At 38.9% G+C, this 16,604-nt stretch overlaps 1 protein-coding gene across 3 annotated transcripts in view; it reads left to right on the forward strand.

The window, feature by feature from the left end:
• PYROXD1 (pyridine nucleotide-disulphide oxidoreductase domain 1) overlaps positions 1–12,423 on the forward strand; it is a 39,627-nt gene extending 27,204 nt beyond the window's left edge. Inside the window, exons 8-12 of one of the 3 annotated variants that reach the window (XM_050968841.1) lie at positions 445–583; positions 4,856–4,968; positions 8,731–8,853; positions 9,117–9,254; positions 10,240–12,423. In XM_050968841.1, coding sequence (XP_050824798.1) covers positions 445–583; positions 4,856–4,968; positions 8,731–8,853; positions 9,117–9,254; positions 10,240–10,488 — 762 coding nt within the window. In that variant the 3' untranslated portion in view covers positions 10,489–12,423. The remainder of the gene's footprint in view (positions 1–444; positions 584–4,855; positions 4,969–8,730; positions 8,854–9,116; positions 9,255–10,239) is intronic. The other 2 variants (XM_050968851.1, XM_050968859.1) reach the window with 2 other exon arrangements.
• The last annotated feature ends 4,181 nt before the right edge of the window (positions 12,424–16,604 follow it).

Raw genomic sequence — 16,604 nt, forward strand, 5'->3', positions numbered from 1 at the left:
TGGCGGATGAAACATAAGAGAGAAGGAAGGAATTCAACAAATCCAAATCTATGTATATAATCACAAGAAATAGTCACAGTTCATTTAATCAAAATGGTGAAAAATCGTGAAATTGAAATCCTGAAAGACAGGATAGTTGAATTCAGATTTATCAATTTTTAAAAAATCTGTACTTATCTCTAGAACTCAGTGTCAGTTGAGCATGTCTTTAGCCATTAAGATTGTTTTGGTTAAAACTCTGACAAAGAAGGTGATGAGAAAGCAGGTAAGTAAAGATACTGAAGGTTGGTAACAAAAGGGACTCAACTAATGTGTCAGATTTCAACATTTGGGACATTCTTTTTCATCTTACTAATATTTAATTCAGGAGAGAGTTTTCTAGCATGTATGATAGTATTGTTATTGCTAATTGTATATCTTGTAACTATCAGTTTTCTTATTTAGTTTTCTCACAAAGTTCACATTGAAACACTGTGTGAAATAAAGAAAATACACCTTCAGCAAGAATTCAAGCAGCTACAGAAGACCTCTTTGTCTTTTCCTAAAGACAATTCAGATAACCAGAATGCACACCCAGATGAAGGTAAGTATCACAGAAGAAACAATATGCAGATACTAATTTGAAACTCTCCTTGAGGATGCAAGCGCAGCAGAGGTACAATATATTTGTAGTATTTGTTTCAAAGCAAATAAAATGGATGGGGAGAGATCATCTGTTTCTGTAAGCTAGCATAGCTCCATTAAGTCAGTGAAGCTATGAAAACCTTTACCCTCTGAGGATCTAACCTATGGGCTCCAAACCAGCAAATAGTTATGTGCAGACTTAAGCCCACTGTGTATATATATCCTCCTACTATATTTTCCACTACATGCATCCAATGAAGTGGGCTGTAGCCCACGAAAGTTTATGCTCAAATAAATTTGTTAGTCTCTAAGGTGCCACAAGTACTCCTGTTCTTTTTGCAGATACAGTTCTTTCATTATCCTTATTTGAATGCCTGAGAGAATATGCTAAGGGGTAGTCCTGTGATGGTAGGGGAATTGACTAAGACCACCTTCTGGTTCCAGCTTTAACTTTTGATCCTGTATAGATGATTCCTATTAGAATTTTATAAGAATGTAAGAATGGTCATATTAAACCAAACCAATGGTCCATCTAGCCCAGCATCATGTCTTCTGACAGTGCTTAGATGCTTCAGAGGGAATGAACAGAACAGAACAGAGCAGTTAGTGAATGATCCATCCTGACGTCCAGTCCCAGCTTCTGGCAATCAGCGGTTTAGGGATACCCAGAGCATGGGGTTGCCTACCTGACCATTTTGGCTAATAGCTATTGATAGATCTATGCTCCTTGAATTTATCTAATTCTTTTTAAATCCAATTATACTTTTGGCCTTCACAACATCCCCTGGCAACGAGTACCACAGATTGAGGGTGTCTGATGTGTGAAGAAGTACTTCCTTATGTTTCTTTTAAAACTGCTGCCTATTAATTTCATTGGGAGACCCCTGTTTCTTGTGCAAAGGGGTAAATAACACTTCCTTTTTCACTCTCTCCACACTATTCATGATTTCATAAACCTCTCATCCCCCCTTAGTCTTCTCTTTTCTGAGCTGAACAGTCCCAGTCTTTTTAATATATCTTTGTGGAAGCTGTTTCATACTTTTAATCATTTTTGTTGCCCTTCTCTGTACCTTTTCTAATTGTAATATATCTTTTTTGAGATGGGGTGACCAGAACTGTATGCAGTATTCAGTATGTGGGCATACCATAGATTTATATAGTTGCATTATGATATTTGCTGCCTTACTATCTACCCCTTTCCTAATGGTTCTTAACATTCTGTTAACTTTTTTGACTGTTGTGGCACATAGAGCGGATGTTTTCAGATAATGCCTCCAAGATTTCTTTCTTGAGTGTTAACAGCTAATTTAGATCCCATCATTTTGTATGTATAATTGGGACTGTGTTTTCCAGTGTGCATTACTTTGCACTTACCGACATTGACTTTCATCTGCCATTTTGTTGCCCAGTCCCCCAGTTTTGTGAGATTGCTTTGTAACTCTTCACAGTCAGCTTTGGACTTAATTATCTTTAGTAATTCTGTATCATCAGCAAACTTTGCTACCACATTGTTTACCCCATTTCCTATATCATTTATGATTATGTTGAACAGCACAGGTTTCAATACAGATCCTTTTGGGACTTTGCTATTTACCGCTTTCCAATATGAAAACTGATAATTTCTTCCTTTGTTTCCTATCTTTCAACCAGTTACTGATACACGAGCGCACCTTCTCTTTTATCCCATGAATGCTTAGTTTGCTTAACAGTCTTTGGTGTCAGATTTGGTCAAAAGCTATCAGCCAGATCACCCATGTCCATGTTTCTTGACACCCTCAAAGAATTCTAATAGATTGATGAGGCATGATTTTTCTTTAGCCATATTGACTCTCCCCCAACATATGTCAATCTATGTGTCTGATAATTCTGTTCTTTGCTATAGTTTCAACAATTTGTCTGGCATTCCATTAACTATCCTTCACTTATCTGGTACAGAGGCTGAATTAAGAGAGAGGTGACAGTAGTTCTGGAATTTCATGTTTGAGTTCCTCTAGTCCTGACTTTTACTTTTTAATTTATCAATCTGTTCCAAAATCTCCTCTGTTGAAACCTCAATTTGGGATAGTTCCTCAGATTTGTCACCTAAAAAGAATGGCTCAGATGTGGGACTCTCCTTCATATCCTCTGCAGTAATACAAAGAATTAATTTAGTTTCTCCGCAATAGCCTTGTTTTCCTTGATTGTCTAGTGAGCCCACTGATTTTTTCATATACTTAAAAAAATTGCTGTTAATTTTTGTGTCCTTTGCATGTTGCTCTTCAAATTCTTTTTTGGGGCCTAATTATACTTGTGCACTTGACATGTCAGAGTTTATGGTCCTTTCTATTTTCCTCGGTAGCAGTGGTTCCCAAACTTGTTCCTCTGCTTGTGCAGGGAAAGCCCCTGGCGGGCCGGGCCAGTTTGTGTACCTGCCGCATCTGCAGGTTCAGCTGATCATGGCTCCCAGTGGCCGGGGGTTGCTGCTCTGGGCCAATGGGAGCTACTGGAAGTGATGTGGGCTGAGCCGCCACTTCCAGTGGCTACCATTGGCCCAGAGCAGCGAGTCGTGGCCACTAGGAGTTGCGATCGGCCAAACCTGCAGATGCGGCAGGTACACAAACCTGCCCAGCCCACCAGGGGCTTTCCTTGCACAAGCAGAGGAACTGCTCAGTAGGATTTGACTTCCATTTATGAAGGATGCCTTTTTGCCTCTAACCATCTCTTTTACTCTGTTGTTTAGCCATTGTAGCATTTTTTCCCCTCTTACTGTTGTTTTTTTTTTTAAATTTGGGATATACGTTTATTCTGAGCCTTTATTACGGTATTTTAAAATCGTTTCAATGGAACTTGCAGGTCTTTCGCTCTTGTGACTGTTCCTTCTAATTTCCATTAAATTAACTTCCTTGTTTTTGGGTAGTTCCCCTTTGTGAAATTAAATGCTATCATGGTGGATTTCTTTGGTATTTTCTTCTCTAGAAGGATGTGAAATTTAATTACATGATGGTTGTTAACATCAAGTGGTTCAGCTATATTCACAGTTCCTGTGCTCCACTTAGGACAGAGTCATGTACTGCCTCTCCCCTTGGGAATTTCAGGACTAGCTGCTCCAAGAAGCAGTCATTAATGGTGTCTAAAAATGTTATCTCTGTACAGTGTCCTGAGGTGACATGTTCCCAGTCAACCTGGGGAGAGTTGAAATCCTCCATTGTTATTGGGTTTTCTTTTCTCGTAGCCCCTCTAATCTTCCTGAGCATTTCAGAATGACCGTCACCATACCGGCCAGATGGTCAGTAGTATATTCCTGGTGCCAAACTCTTATTATTCAAGCATGGAATTTCTATCCATTGAGATTCTATGATACAGTTTGATTCATTTAAGATTTTTACTATATTTGACTCTATGCTTTCTTTCACATTTAGTGCCCTTCATGCACCAGCACGATCTACTCTATCATTCCTATATATTTTGTATCCTGGCATTACCGTTGTTCTTCCAAGTTTTTGTGATGCCTTTTATATCAATATCCTTATTTAATATGAGGCACCTAAGTTCACCCATTTAATATTTAGACTTCTAGCATTTGTATACAAGCACTTATAACATTTTTCAGTATTTAGTTGTCTGCCTTCATATGATGTATTTAAATGGGATTCTTTTCCATTTGACTGTTTCTGTTCAGTTCCTACCTGTACTTTATCAACTTCTATCCTCTCCTTTTTACTAAGATATAGAGTATTCCCTTTAATAAATCCTCCCTAAGGGATGGCTCTGTCTGAACCATGTGCTCCTCTATGCCTGTTGGTCTCTTAAAATGTAATAATCTTAAAATGTTAGTGTATTAAATCAGTAGAGCATTTTCTGGGTATTACATGTATAGATTTAATAATACTTAGCATTCATATAAGACTTTATATCTTCATAGTATTTTACAAACATGATATAATCCACAGAATACCCCAGTGAGGTGGGAGCAGTGGTGAGTAGTAGTATTCCTATTTTACAAATGGGGAAGCTGAGGCAGAGCAAATCCAAAAGGGAGTTAATGTCAGAATGAGGATTTGATCTTTGGTGTCTAGATTCCTAAGCCTGTGATTAAAATAAGAAAAGTGCTGGGCAAATTGTGAGAATTATTTTTGCCTCGAATAATGAGGTAGGTTGTTCACAAGTAACTTATTACTTGTGTTTTTCATATCTTATTAAAATAATAATGTGCATTGGTTGTGTTCTCAGGTTAAAATTTTCACTTTTTCAGAGCTGTGGCCTGTGTATATGGAATTATCCAATGGGAAGATATATGGCTGTGATTTCATTGTCAGTGCAACTGGAGTTGTGCCAAATGTTAAGCCATTTCTTGATGGTAATAATGTAAGGGTCATTATTAAATATAAGTACTGACTTTCTTCTTTTTAAAACAAAAGAAAATATACTTTGGTAGCTATTTTATGTTACATTTCCTAAGATAAAATGTTGAAAGGTAAGGATTTTGCATGTTGTAAACAAATTTAAAATGAGGTAAAAGCTATGAAATTGAGTACTCTAGAAATTCCTAACATATTAAAAAATGAATTTCTGTAGAGTTATGGGCTCTTACAATTGGACCAAATCAATATCAAAGCTGGAATTAAAATCTGAGAATTCCTAGCTCACAGTTACATGTTGACACCATGAAATCATGCTGCTTCCCATACTTATATCTATGTTAAGAGTGGTGTTTTTTCGTAGTTTAGGTCACTAAGCAAAACATACAGTTGATGTTACAAAAACATCTTTGTTTCTTACTTAGTGTTCAGTGTTGAGGTTTGAAATGTAAATTGTGAATGACTGTTCTATGTTGACTCGCTTGTGAAGTCACTCATACTACTTTGTTACATCCCTATGGGATATCAATAAATAAAAAGACAAACAAAAAAAATCCTTGCGAAGCTTCACCATGTACTAAAAACAACATTTTATGCTCCCTTGGGGTTCTATGCTTTCTGTAACACCAAGGAATTAATGTATGCTGATGTGTTACAATTGAGTGTAATCTGGCTGACTTCCACTTCAGGTGATCTTAAGTTAAAATAAGTTTAGAATCATAGAAGTACCAATGACTGTCTTACCAATGCTACATCTGGATTTTGGAGTTAGCTCACTTTAAAAGAAAAATATGTGCAGATCACTTGTAAAACACAGCACTGATCTCAATTTCAAACGGTGTTCCACTAGTCTTTATGTGAAGATGAATAGCACATATTAACATGCTCTCTGTGGGACTACAATTTAAAACCACTAGGAAAATTAAGTTAACATTGAATATGCCCAGCCACTTATTAAACAGATATTCAAACAGAGCACATTAAATCTGTAGTCTGTACTGATTGCCTGTTTTGGATTGAATTTGAGGTGTTGATTTTGACCTATAGGTATAAATTCCTAAATAATATAGAGCCTTTCTCTGTGAGAAACTGCCATTGGGTGATTTTGGGAAAAGGGGCAAGATGTCTGCTGCTGATCAAGCAAAAGGAGGTGGCAGGGAAGTAGAAAGAGAAGAGCATGAGGAAGGCTGGAACAAGACTACAGAAGGCTTTTAAAAACCATGGTCACCAATTTGAACTGGATTCTGAAATGAATGGGGAGCCACGGAAGTAGTTTTGAGGGTGGGTGGTGTGATAGCACTTCTTTGGTAGGATGTGTGAAAAGGTGGGAAGCAGCATGCTGAACATGTTTGATCTTGGTGAAGCTGTAAAAAAGGGAGCTGCCATAGCTAATAGCATCACTTTTTGATATTGGGCCAGATTAAATTAATTTAGTTGGTAAATTTACAGAAGGGATTAATTTAGTCCATTATTTCCAAATGGGATGCTACTGTAAATAAACGAGATTGCAGCAGAATAGTATTGCTGTATTCAGGAATGAAGGCTGATTTAAAGTACAGAGTAGGAAAAGATTAAGCAGCCTCTGAAAGAAGAAAGCACATTGCATTTTTTAACTAATTTATTTTTGCCATTTTGAATGTCTTTTTGTGTTTGAATGATAACACTGAGTGGTATTGAGAAATTAAATTTAGTTCTTGAATATAATATGGAGAAGTGTTTTATTAGCTCAGCCAAAGCTGTTTAACGAGGACATACATAGATAGTTAGAAAAGCTGCTTTAGTGTAGCATGCCTCCGGGAACCTATTTTCTTCAATTAAAATAAATGAGTTTTCCGTTTTAACAAGACAGTTTTAATTATACAAGCTGCTTTGTGGTGATGGTTTCTTCTCCTGACAGTTATAAGTAGTCATATTAGAAGCATGGATAAAGGTCACAGATTTGGCTAATAACTAGGGCTGTCAATTAATCACAGTTAGTTCACGCGATTAACTCAAAATAATCGTGATTTAAAAATTAATTGCATGTATAACAATAGAATGCCAATTAACATTTATTAAATGTTTTTGGATGTTTTTCTACATTTTCAATATTGATTTCAGTTACAACACAGAATACAAAGTGCACAGTACTCACTTTATATTATTTTTTATTACAAATATATGCACTGTAAAAATGGTAAAAGAAATAGTATCTTTCAATTCACGTTATACAAGTACTGAAGTACAATCTCTTTATCCTGAAAGCGTAACTTACAAATGCAGATTTTTTCGTTACATAACTGCATTCAGAAACAAAACAATGTAAAACTTTAGCGCCTACAAGTCCAGTCAGTCCTACTTATTCTGCCAATCACTAAGAAAAACAAGTTTGTTTACATTGATGGGAGATACTGCTGCTTGATTCCATGCTGATGATGCTTGTTAAAAAAACAATGCATCAGTTAAATTTGTGACTGTACTCCTTGAGGGGGGAAAGTTGTATGTCTCCTGCTCTGTTTTACCTGCATTCCGCATATACACCTCTATCCCGATATAGCGCGGGTTCACATATAGCACGGTAAAGGTCTGACATGCTGCTCTGAGCAGAGTATTAAGGGTGCCAGACCAGGCCGGGGCCGAGGGATTTGATAAGGGGCAGAGAGTCTTGGGGGCGGTCAGGGGCTTCCCCCTGCCAGAGTCTGGGGGGCAGGAGCTGTGGGAGGGCACTTTTGAGGACCCCGCAGTCCCAGAGTGGTCTAGGGGATTAGCGGAAGGCCGGGAGCAGCTCGCTCTGCTTCCCTCTTAAAAGAGCAACACTTGGATGTGGAAACTAGAGAACCCAAACCACCAAAAAAGAAAATCAGCCTTCTGCTGGTGACATCTGACTCAAATGATGAAAATGAGCATGCCTCAGTCCACACTGCTTTGGATCGTTATCAGGCAGAATCCATCATCAGCATGGAAGCATGTCCTCTGGAAATGGTGGTTGAAGCATGAAGGGACATATGAATCTTTAGCACATCTGGTACGTAAATATCTTGCAACGTCAGCTACAACAGTGAGGTGTGAACGCCTGTTCTCACTTTCAGGTGACATTGTAAACAAGGAGCAGGCAGCATTATCTCCTTCAAATTGTAACCAACCTTGTTTGTCTGAGTAATTGGCAGACCAAAAAGTAGGACTGAGTGGACTTGTAGGCTCTAAAGTTTTACATTGTTTTTTTTTTTAATGCAGTTTTTTTTTACATAATTCTACATCTGTAAGTTCAACTTTCATGATAAAGAGATTGCACTACAGTACTTGTATGAGGTGAATTGAAAAATATATTTATTTTTTTACAGTACAGATATTTGAAATAAAAAATAAATACGAAGTGAGCACTGTACACTTTGTATTTTGTGTTGTAATTGAAATTAATAAAATATATTTGAAAATGTAGTAAACATCCAAAAATATTTAAAATGATATTCTATTGTTTAACAGAATGATTAATCTTTTTAATTGCTTGACAGCCCTACTAATAACCTTAGCCTGCATTGCCCAGTGGTAGCCAGAGAACTGCCCTGTTGGATAAGAGATGTAAATGTGATTTTAAAATTGCACATGTTTTGGTTGAATGGAGTTGCTGAATATGGCAGAGACATGTGGCATGATGGACAGCTTTAAGACAAATACTGTGTAAATGAGATTGGCACTTAACCAGGATGAATTTAAAGCTCTTGGGGCATTCCAATTAAATGGCTTTTGTTAGGCTGTTTTTTCTTCAGCACTGATCCATACAAATATTTAGTTTGCTCTAGGTGAAGATGGCGGTCTGAAAGTGGATGAACATATGCACTCTTCAGTAGCAGATATCTATGCAGCAGGAGATATCTGCACTGCATCGTGGGAACCTAGTCCAGTGTGGCAGCAGGTGATTAAATTTATATGCATTCTAATCCAAAGGCTAAATAGCACAGTATTTTTGTACATCTAATATATATACATCAACGAGGTTTATTCATGCAGTATATCTCAATAGTGTGTGATGATTCTACCTGATATCATTGCACCTATAGTTTGTTTCTGAAGACCAAGTCACTCCTCATCTCTAGATGGGTGAGGCTACTAAGTGTATATATATGAACTGATATGTTCATTACACATAGCATGTGTGTTAACCTTGTATTTTTTTAGATGAGGCTTTGGACCCAGGCTAGACAGATGGGATGGTATGCAGCAAAGTGCATGGTAGCAGATTTTTTAGGGGAATCTATTGACATGGACTTCAGTTTTGAACTCTTTGCTCATGTTACAAAATTTTTCAATTATAAGGTAAGTAAACTAATTCTTACACAGTTAGTTTAAAAGCACTGATTAGTTGGTATTGGCATCTGTTGATTTGATCAAACCAACCATCATGCCACTCAAACAAATGATTTCTTTGTTGGCTAATATTGACAAAGACACTGATTGTGTACTGTATATAATATTCTGTTAATGTTTCATTCTTTTTTTTCTTTTATGCTAACCATGAAGGCTAAACACTAGAGTTGAATAGAGGGCCTACAAACACAAGTCAGCTTATGTCAACGAACTTGTCCTCACATCTTTGACACATATTCCTAGCTATATCCTTATGGTGCATTCTATGGTTATATTCACTGCAAACTCAACATGGTGGCTGGTTCGTTAAATGTTTTGAATCTCAATGGACGATTACTCTTGACTAATTTCAAGCATTGGGGTTATGTTCCAATGACAACTTTTTAAAGTAAATTGTCACTATGACCTCTGTGCCAAAATGATGGTCTTTATGTTGTGTAAAAATATCCACGGAGATGAGATTTAGATCACCAAACTTGTTTAATCTGAGATCTAAAAGAGATGCAAATTCAGTTTTCTACAGGTAATTAAATATATTTCATTATGCCATCTGGTTCATAAGCCCGTTTTGTAACAACTGGGAAATCATCCTACTATCAAATATATACAGTGCATTCCCACTGTGGTCAAATGTCAAAGTGCTTTTTAAAGGTAAATAATTTATTGCTCTTACAGAGAAGGATATTAAATCACAAGGTGATAGCAGACTGCTCCAAGGTGATATAGTGATGTGGTGGCAGAGTGAGGAATAGAACCCAGGTTTCTGCTCTAGATCATGCTGTCTGTAAGCCAGCAAGAATTGTCTGCACACATCTGAGAGTAGAATTTTCCATTAACATCAGTCCTTTTGAAGTTTACAGCATTTGCAGCAAAGAGAAGATTCTGAATCATTATGTTCCTCTTGTAATACCTTAATTTTTCTCCCTGTCTCTAGGTGGTGCTTTTGGGAAAGTACAATGCCCAGGGTTTGGATTTAGACCATGAACTAATGTTGAGGTGTACCAAAGGGCAAGAATATGTCAAAGTGGTAATGCAGAACGGACGAATGATGGGAGCTGTATTGATCGGTGAAACAGACTTAGAAGAAACCTTTGAAAACTTGATTTTAAATCAAATGGATCTTTCAGCATATGGGGAAGATCTCCTAAATCCAAATGTTGACATAGAGGATTATTTTGACTGAAACAAAAACATTGCTCTCCATGATTTGATTTAGAGTTTGGACTTTCCATGCTGTGGTTTATATAACAATTTACTCAGAATTTACAGAAATCAAGTAACCAGATGTAATTACAATTCTGGAGTGAAGATACTGTGCTGGTACTGCCAGGCACTAAGAGGCAGTTGGGAGATACGTGCTGAAATGGAGCAGCACAAAAAAAAAAATTCTTCAGCATATCAGGGCAAAGTGTATATACGTCTACTGTACATCAGATTGAGAGGTTTTTTTTAAAACAGGAATTTTTCACATTTTAGTAATATAGTACTTGAAAACATTCAACTGTTTCAACCTAATTGGAATTATATAGTGTTTGACAACTGGCTTTTCCTTCCTTGTCATTCTTAACTTAGCAAATCCAGTGTGGTGGGACTACTGCGCTGGCTTGTCCCAGAAGTGCCTGATTGCAACTTTGGGCAGGTAGAGCACAAAGGCATTTAAAGAAAGAGGTAGTAGTCACTGCATTTTCAGTATCACCTGCAGGAAGACTTGCATTAACAGAATCTCCTGGGGGAGCCTTACTCTTGGTAACTGGCACATCATGTCAGTTTGGGCATCATACAGATTTTCATTGGCCCATTCCCAAAGGGAAAGTCCAGGCCACGCATTAAGTTCATCGTGGCCCCTTGTGTCCAAATATGTGTCAGCTTCTTCCCAGGTAACTGACATGGTCATTTAAGAAAGACACTTTTAAAATGGGCTTGTTTTTGCTAAGACTTTTTTTTTCCCTCAGATTTATTTGCATTTTGTTTCCAGAGAGAGGTTGTGGAGGAATTAAAGCCTAAAACTTGTACTGTAGCAATTGCCAATGGAATATTTAATTTTGAGCTGCAAAATTGTTTTTATTTCTGCCACTAAAATAAATTTACTGTAACAATCTAGCACATAGTATCTTGGAAGTTATACAAGTGGCATGTTATAAATGGTGATATAAGGGTGCAAACCAACTCAAACACAAGCACAGCTAGCTTTCAGTATCTGCTAATCCTGGAAAATAAGTGCTCAAAGGTGCGAAGAACTTTAAAGCAATTCCTAAATACCAAGCTACAGCAATGAGATTTTAATATAAAGTATTAATTTCCAAAGCACTATTTGTTTTTAAATTAACAGCATGGTGCACACCACTGAATCAGGATGGCCATTTTCAATGAAAACTTCTTCTAGAAAATCCTTTTAGCCTAATTATGTAGTATTCATTGCTGTTCATAAATAAGATGGAGCGAATTAATTTCACTGAAAGGGAAGCTTTCATTTAAGGGGTGTTTAATCCTGTATGAAATTTTAAGCTTTAATCTTAACAGACAAATTACTACAAGAAACAATAAAGATGAATCAAAACAAGTAGTTTTTAATACAGTACAAAACTATTTTATCTGTGGATATCTCTGGGGGAAAAAGTGGTCTTAAAGGGAAAATTAGACTGTTACATTTATTCCCAAAACTATACTAGGGCTCAGAGCCAAAAATATTGAAACAAGGAAGTTCAGCATTATTACAGATGCTCCATCACTGACACCTGCTGTTCAGAGAAAGGGGTGGGGGGGAAGCATGACTGTATGAGAGAGATGAAACTTAATCCAAGCTCCTCACAGAAGAGGTTATTTATCATGAAGCACTAACCTACAAACATCAGGTGTGACCATCCTCTGTGTCCCCAGCCCCAGCCAAATCAGCAGAAGATAAATGTAGTTTTAACCAACTGGAAAAGCTGTTAGATAAATACAGCATGTAAGAGTTAGTTCGCTCAAGTTTTCAACCTTATAGATGCCTAAATATAGCTTTATTGTAGGTATCTTATTTTTTTTTAAATCTTGACAAAAGCATATTTATGTAGGTGATTTGCCAGAGCTGCATGAGGAATCTTGCATCACGTCTGCTCCTATTAAATTTACGTCTAAGCATGTGAAGTGACTCGCTTATTAAATTCAGCTATTAAAAAAAATTTATTTTGGGGGAGGGGAAGGTGTACCATGGAAGACAAGAGAAGAGAAAATTGAGTTTAATTTTTAAAAAAATAATTTGAAGATTTTCTTCGGTGGTATGGACTGTTAATATAGACCCATATGAAGGTACAGTAAAGGGAGCAAAGGATAGTTAAGGTGATCAAAGCCACACATTGAAAAGTAGTTTTTTTTTTTTCATAGCGATCATATAATGCCCCAAAACATGCTCCAGCATTCTGGTATGATCTGTTATCTGCCTACTGTTTCTGTGCAGCAATTGTTTTTTAAAAAAAAAACTATTTTAAGAAGTCTGACAAACACTGACTTCTGTGTTTGAAGGATGAGGACTAGGGGTAAAAGTATGTGTGCCAGGAGAAGGTAGTGATATTCTAACCTCCACCGACACAAGTACCATTAACAGGAGACTGCAGATGTTCAGAATATAGTTACCCTTTGTGGGGGTTGACTATATCAAGCCGATCGGTTCTACTGGGCTTCACGGAGTTAGCTTCCTCGGGTTGTGGTTTGTGTGACCTGCTAGGTCTCTTGAGCTTGGTTCTTTGGGAGTTCAGACCTGCTAGAGGTCTTCACGTTTGGGGAGGAAAGTGGTGGTACTCTCTTCCACCCCCTCATGTAGTATGGCTAAAAAAGCTGTTGTTCCCAATAGATTGTGCAGATCTTTAGAATATGATTTTTCCTCTTATCACTGAATGATCAGTGAAGTGTAAACATTTTGAGTATTAAGCATGTGATTAGCATTCATTAAAATGAATGAGGCAGGTCACACCTCTGAGCGACTGTTTCAGGTTCTACGAACAAACGTCAGTGCAACAGTTAGCTTTGAAAAAGTGACCCAAACGTACTCAGCAACCACACCACAGAATCTTACAAATGGAAGCTTGTGGAGAACAGTGCTGTAGCATGAAAGAGGGACTGATATACCAGCACAGTCCAATCACAGCCCTGATCAGGCCCAGTCCTGCCAACCTTATCCTGGAAAAATGCAGTGATATCAAGAATTGTCCCATAGTAAAACTTGCAAAATTTAGCCAAACGCTACTGGTAGAATTGTGCGTGTTTGACCTCACTCATAGAAAACTCTAGCCAAATGTAAAATATTAGCTGTTTTCTTTCATAGAATAAAAGATAGCTTAACATTTGAGATTTTGCTGAGGGGCCTGCACACATTTCTAGCTTTCATGATTTCCATAAAGTTGGCCAAAAGATTTTGCTAAATGTTAGTTTTATAAATTTATAAAAAATGCAGCAAAATTTCTCATTAACAGCTAAATATCCATTTTTTGCTGCTTTTTTTAAAGCCCTCCATGCCAAAGATTTCCTAATTAACAGTTCCTATGTTTAAAAAGTAGCTGCAAGTTGGGATATCTGACATAAGAAATAGCACATCTATTTGGTGTACCATAGCTGCTCCTGCTGTGGTACACCAAACTTCTAAAGTACCGAGTAGCACACCATGTGTACACCTGTGACAAGCACTGAAGGCACTTCAAATTCTAGGCACTTAGTCCAAATGGGACCCAACAACTCCTCATACACATAGCTAAAGGCAGGGGCATTTAACTAAGGTTGGCCAAAAGGGGAAGGTTGCAAATACTCTAGCTACAATGGCTTAGATATTTGCAATTTAAGGTGGAACAACAGTGGCTCCTAATTGGGCTTGGTGAGGGGAGGGCTGAGAGTGCTAGGGTTCCTTGGGTCTAGTATCTAGGTGCCTCTCCAGTCCAATCTCTGCTAGAGGCAAATAGGAGCTTTCAGGTTCTAAGGTCAGGATTTGTTGTTAGAGTGTATTATTGAGGCCTGGTCCACACTACGCAGTTAAACTGATTTTAACAGCGTTAAATCGATTTAACACTGTACCTGTCCACACTACAATGCACTTTATATCGATTTAAAGGGCTCTTTAAATCTATTTCTGTACTCCTCCCCAACGAGAGGAGTAATGCTAAAATCGATATTAACATCGGTTTAGGGTTAGTGTGGCTGCAAATTGAAGTTATTGGCCTCTGGGCAGTATCCCACAGTGCACCACTGACCACTCTGGACAGGAATCTGAACTCTAATGCACTGGCCAGGTATACAGGAAAAGCCCCGCGAACTTTTGAATTTCATTTTCACGCTGTTTGGCCAGTGTGGAGCTCTCATCAGCACAGGTGACCACGCAGAGTTCATCAGCACAGGTAACAATGCAGTCTCCTGAGAATAGAAAAAGAGCTCCAGTATGGACCGCACGAGAGGTACTGGATCTTATCGCTATATGGGGAGAGGATTCAGTACTAACAGAACTCCGTTCCAAAAGACGAAATGAAAAAATATTTGAAAAAATTTCCAAGGCTATGATGGGAAAAGGCCACACCAGGGACTCAGTGCAGTGCAGAGTGAAAGTTGAGCTCAGACAAGCCTACCAGAAAACCAAAGCAGTAAACGGAAGGTCCGGGTCAAGGCCGAAAACATGCCGCTTCTACGCTGAGCTGCATGCAATTTTAGGGGGCTGCGCCACCACTGCCCCCCCCCTTGTCCATGGATTCCGAGGTGGGGGTTATAATCTCAACCATGGCTGAGGATTCAACGGAGGGGGAAGATGAGGAGGATGAGGAAGAGGACGACGACCTTGCAGTGAGCACACAGCACTCCATTAGCCCCAACAGCCAGGAGCTTTTTGTGACCCAGATGGAATTACCCTCCCAGCCCTCCCGCCACTAGCCCAGACAATGAAGCCATGGAAGCGACCTCTGGTGAGTGTACCTTTGTAAATATAAAACATGGTTTAAAAGCAAGCCTTTTTTAATGATTGATTTGCCATGAGGGCTTGGGATGCATTCACAGCCAGTAAAGTTACTGCAAAAGTTTAACATGTCTGGGGATGGAGCGGAACTCCTCCAGGGACATCTCCATGAAGCGCTCCTGGAGGTACTCCAAAGCCTTTGCAGAAGGTTTCTGGGCAAGGCAGCCTTGTTCCATCCACCATGGTAGGACACACTACCACGCCATGCATGTAGCAAGTGATCGGGTATCATTGCATGACAAAGCATAGCTGTGTATGGTCCTGGTGATTGCTGGCATTCAAGAAACATCCGTTCTTTATCTCTCTCTGTTATCCTCAGCAGAGTGATATCGTTCATGGTAACCTGGTTGAAATTAAGGAATTTAATTAAGGGGACAGAGAGAGCCATTTTCCTACGGGGCTGTTGCTTAAAATAAATCCTTCCTTGCACGTAGCAAAGCTGAGGGAGAGGAGGAAGGATAGCTCTGAGCTTTTTAGCATTTGGCCAGCAGGAATCTTCCCAGCTAGCAGCCACACAGTGCAGGGGGAGGGGGGGAAGGGGGGTGATTAGCAGTGATCTTCCATGATACCAGCCATGCGGTGGGGGAGGGGTAAAGCAATCCTAGAGAACTGGAGTGGGGAGGGGAGGGGTTGGCGTCTGCTGCTGCTTGTTAACAGGAAAGAAACATCAGAGGGCACTGTGTATATGAAGGCTGGAGAAGCTGTGGCTTACCATGACCGCTTGCAAGCTGAATTGTGATGCCCGGACCTGCGTCTGTGAGATCTGTAACACCAGAGCCCGCAGGCACTCAATATTAAAAGTTTCCAAATGCGACCTTGTAGTGAAATCACATGTGCTATGTAAGGTGAATAGTGTTGTTCACTGTGAAAGAGTATAACCATTATTCTGTAAAATGTATCTTTTTAAATACTTCTCTCCCTCTTTTCCCTCTCTCATACAGCTGCACATTTTTCAATCCTCCCTACTCCATCCCGAAGGCTAGCTCAGATAAGGCGGAGGAAGAAAAGGACGCGAGATGAAATGTTCTCTGAAATCATGGAAGTAACCCGCAATGAAAGAGCTCATCTGAAGGAGTGGAAGGACGTGGTAGCAAAGTACAGGAAAGATGCCAGTGAATGTGAGGATAGGAGAGACACTCGAGATGAGAGGTGTAGGCAGGAAGATCAGCGGTGGCGGGATGCAACGCTGGAGCTGCTGCATGATCAAACTGACATCCTCCAATGTCTGGTGGATCTTCAGGAAGAGCAGCGGGGTCACAGAGTGCTGCTGCAGCCCATGTTTAACCACCCTCAGTACTCACCATGTTCCATATCTTCCTCACCCAGATGTGTAA

This window comes from Gopherus flavomarginatus, chromosome 1 (genome assembly GCF_025201925.1).
Source record: "Gopherus flavomarginatus isolate rGopFla2 chromosome 1, rGopFla2.mat.asm, whole genome shotgun sequence".
NCBI lineage: Eukaryota > Metazoa > Chordata > Testudines > Testudinidae > Gopherus > Gopherus flavomarginatus.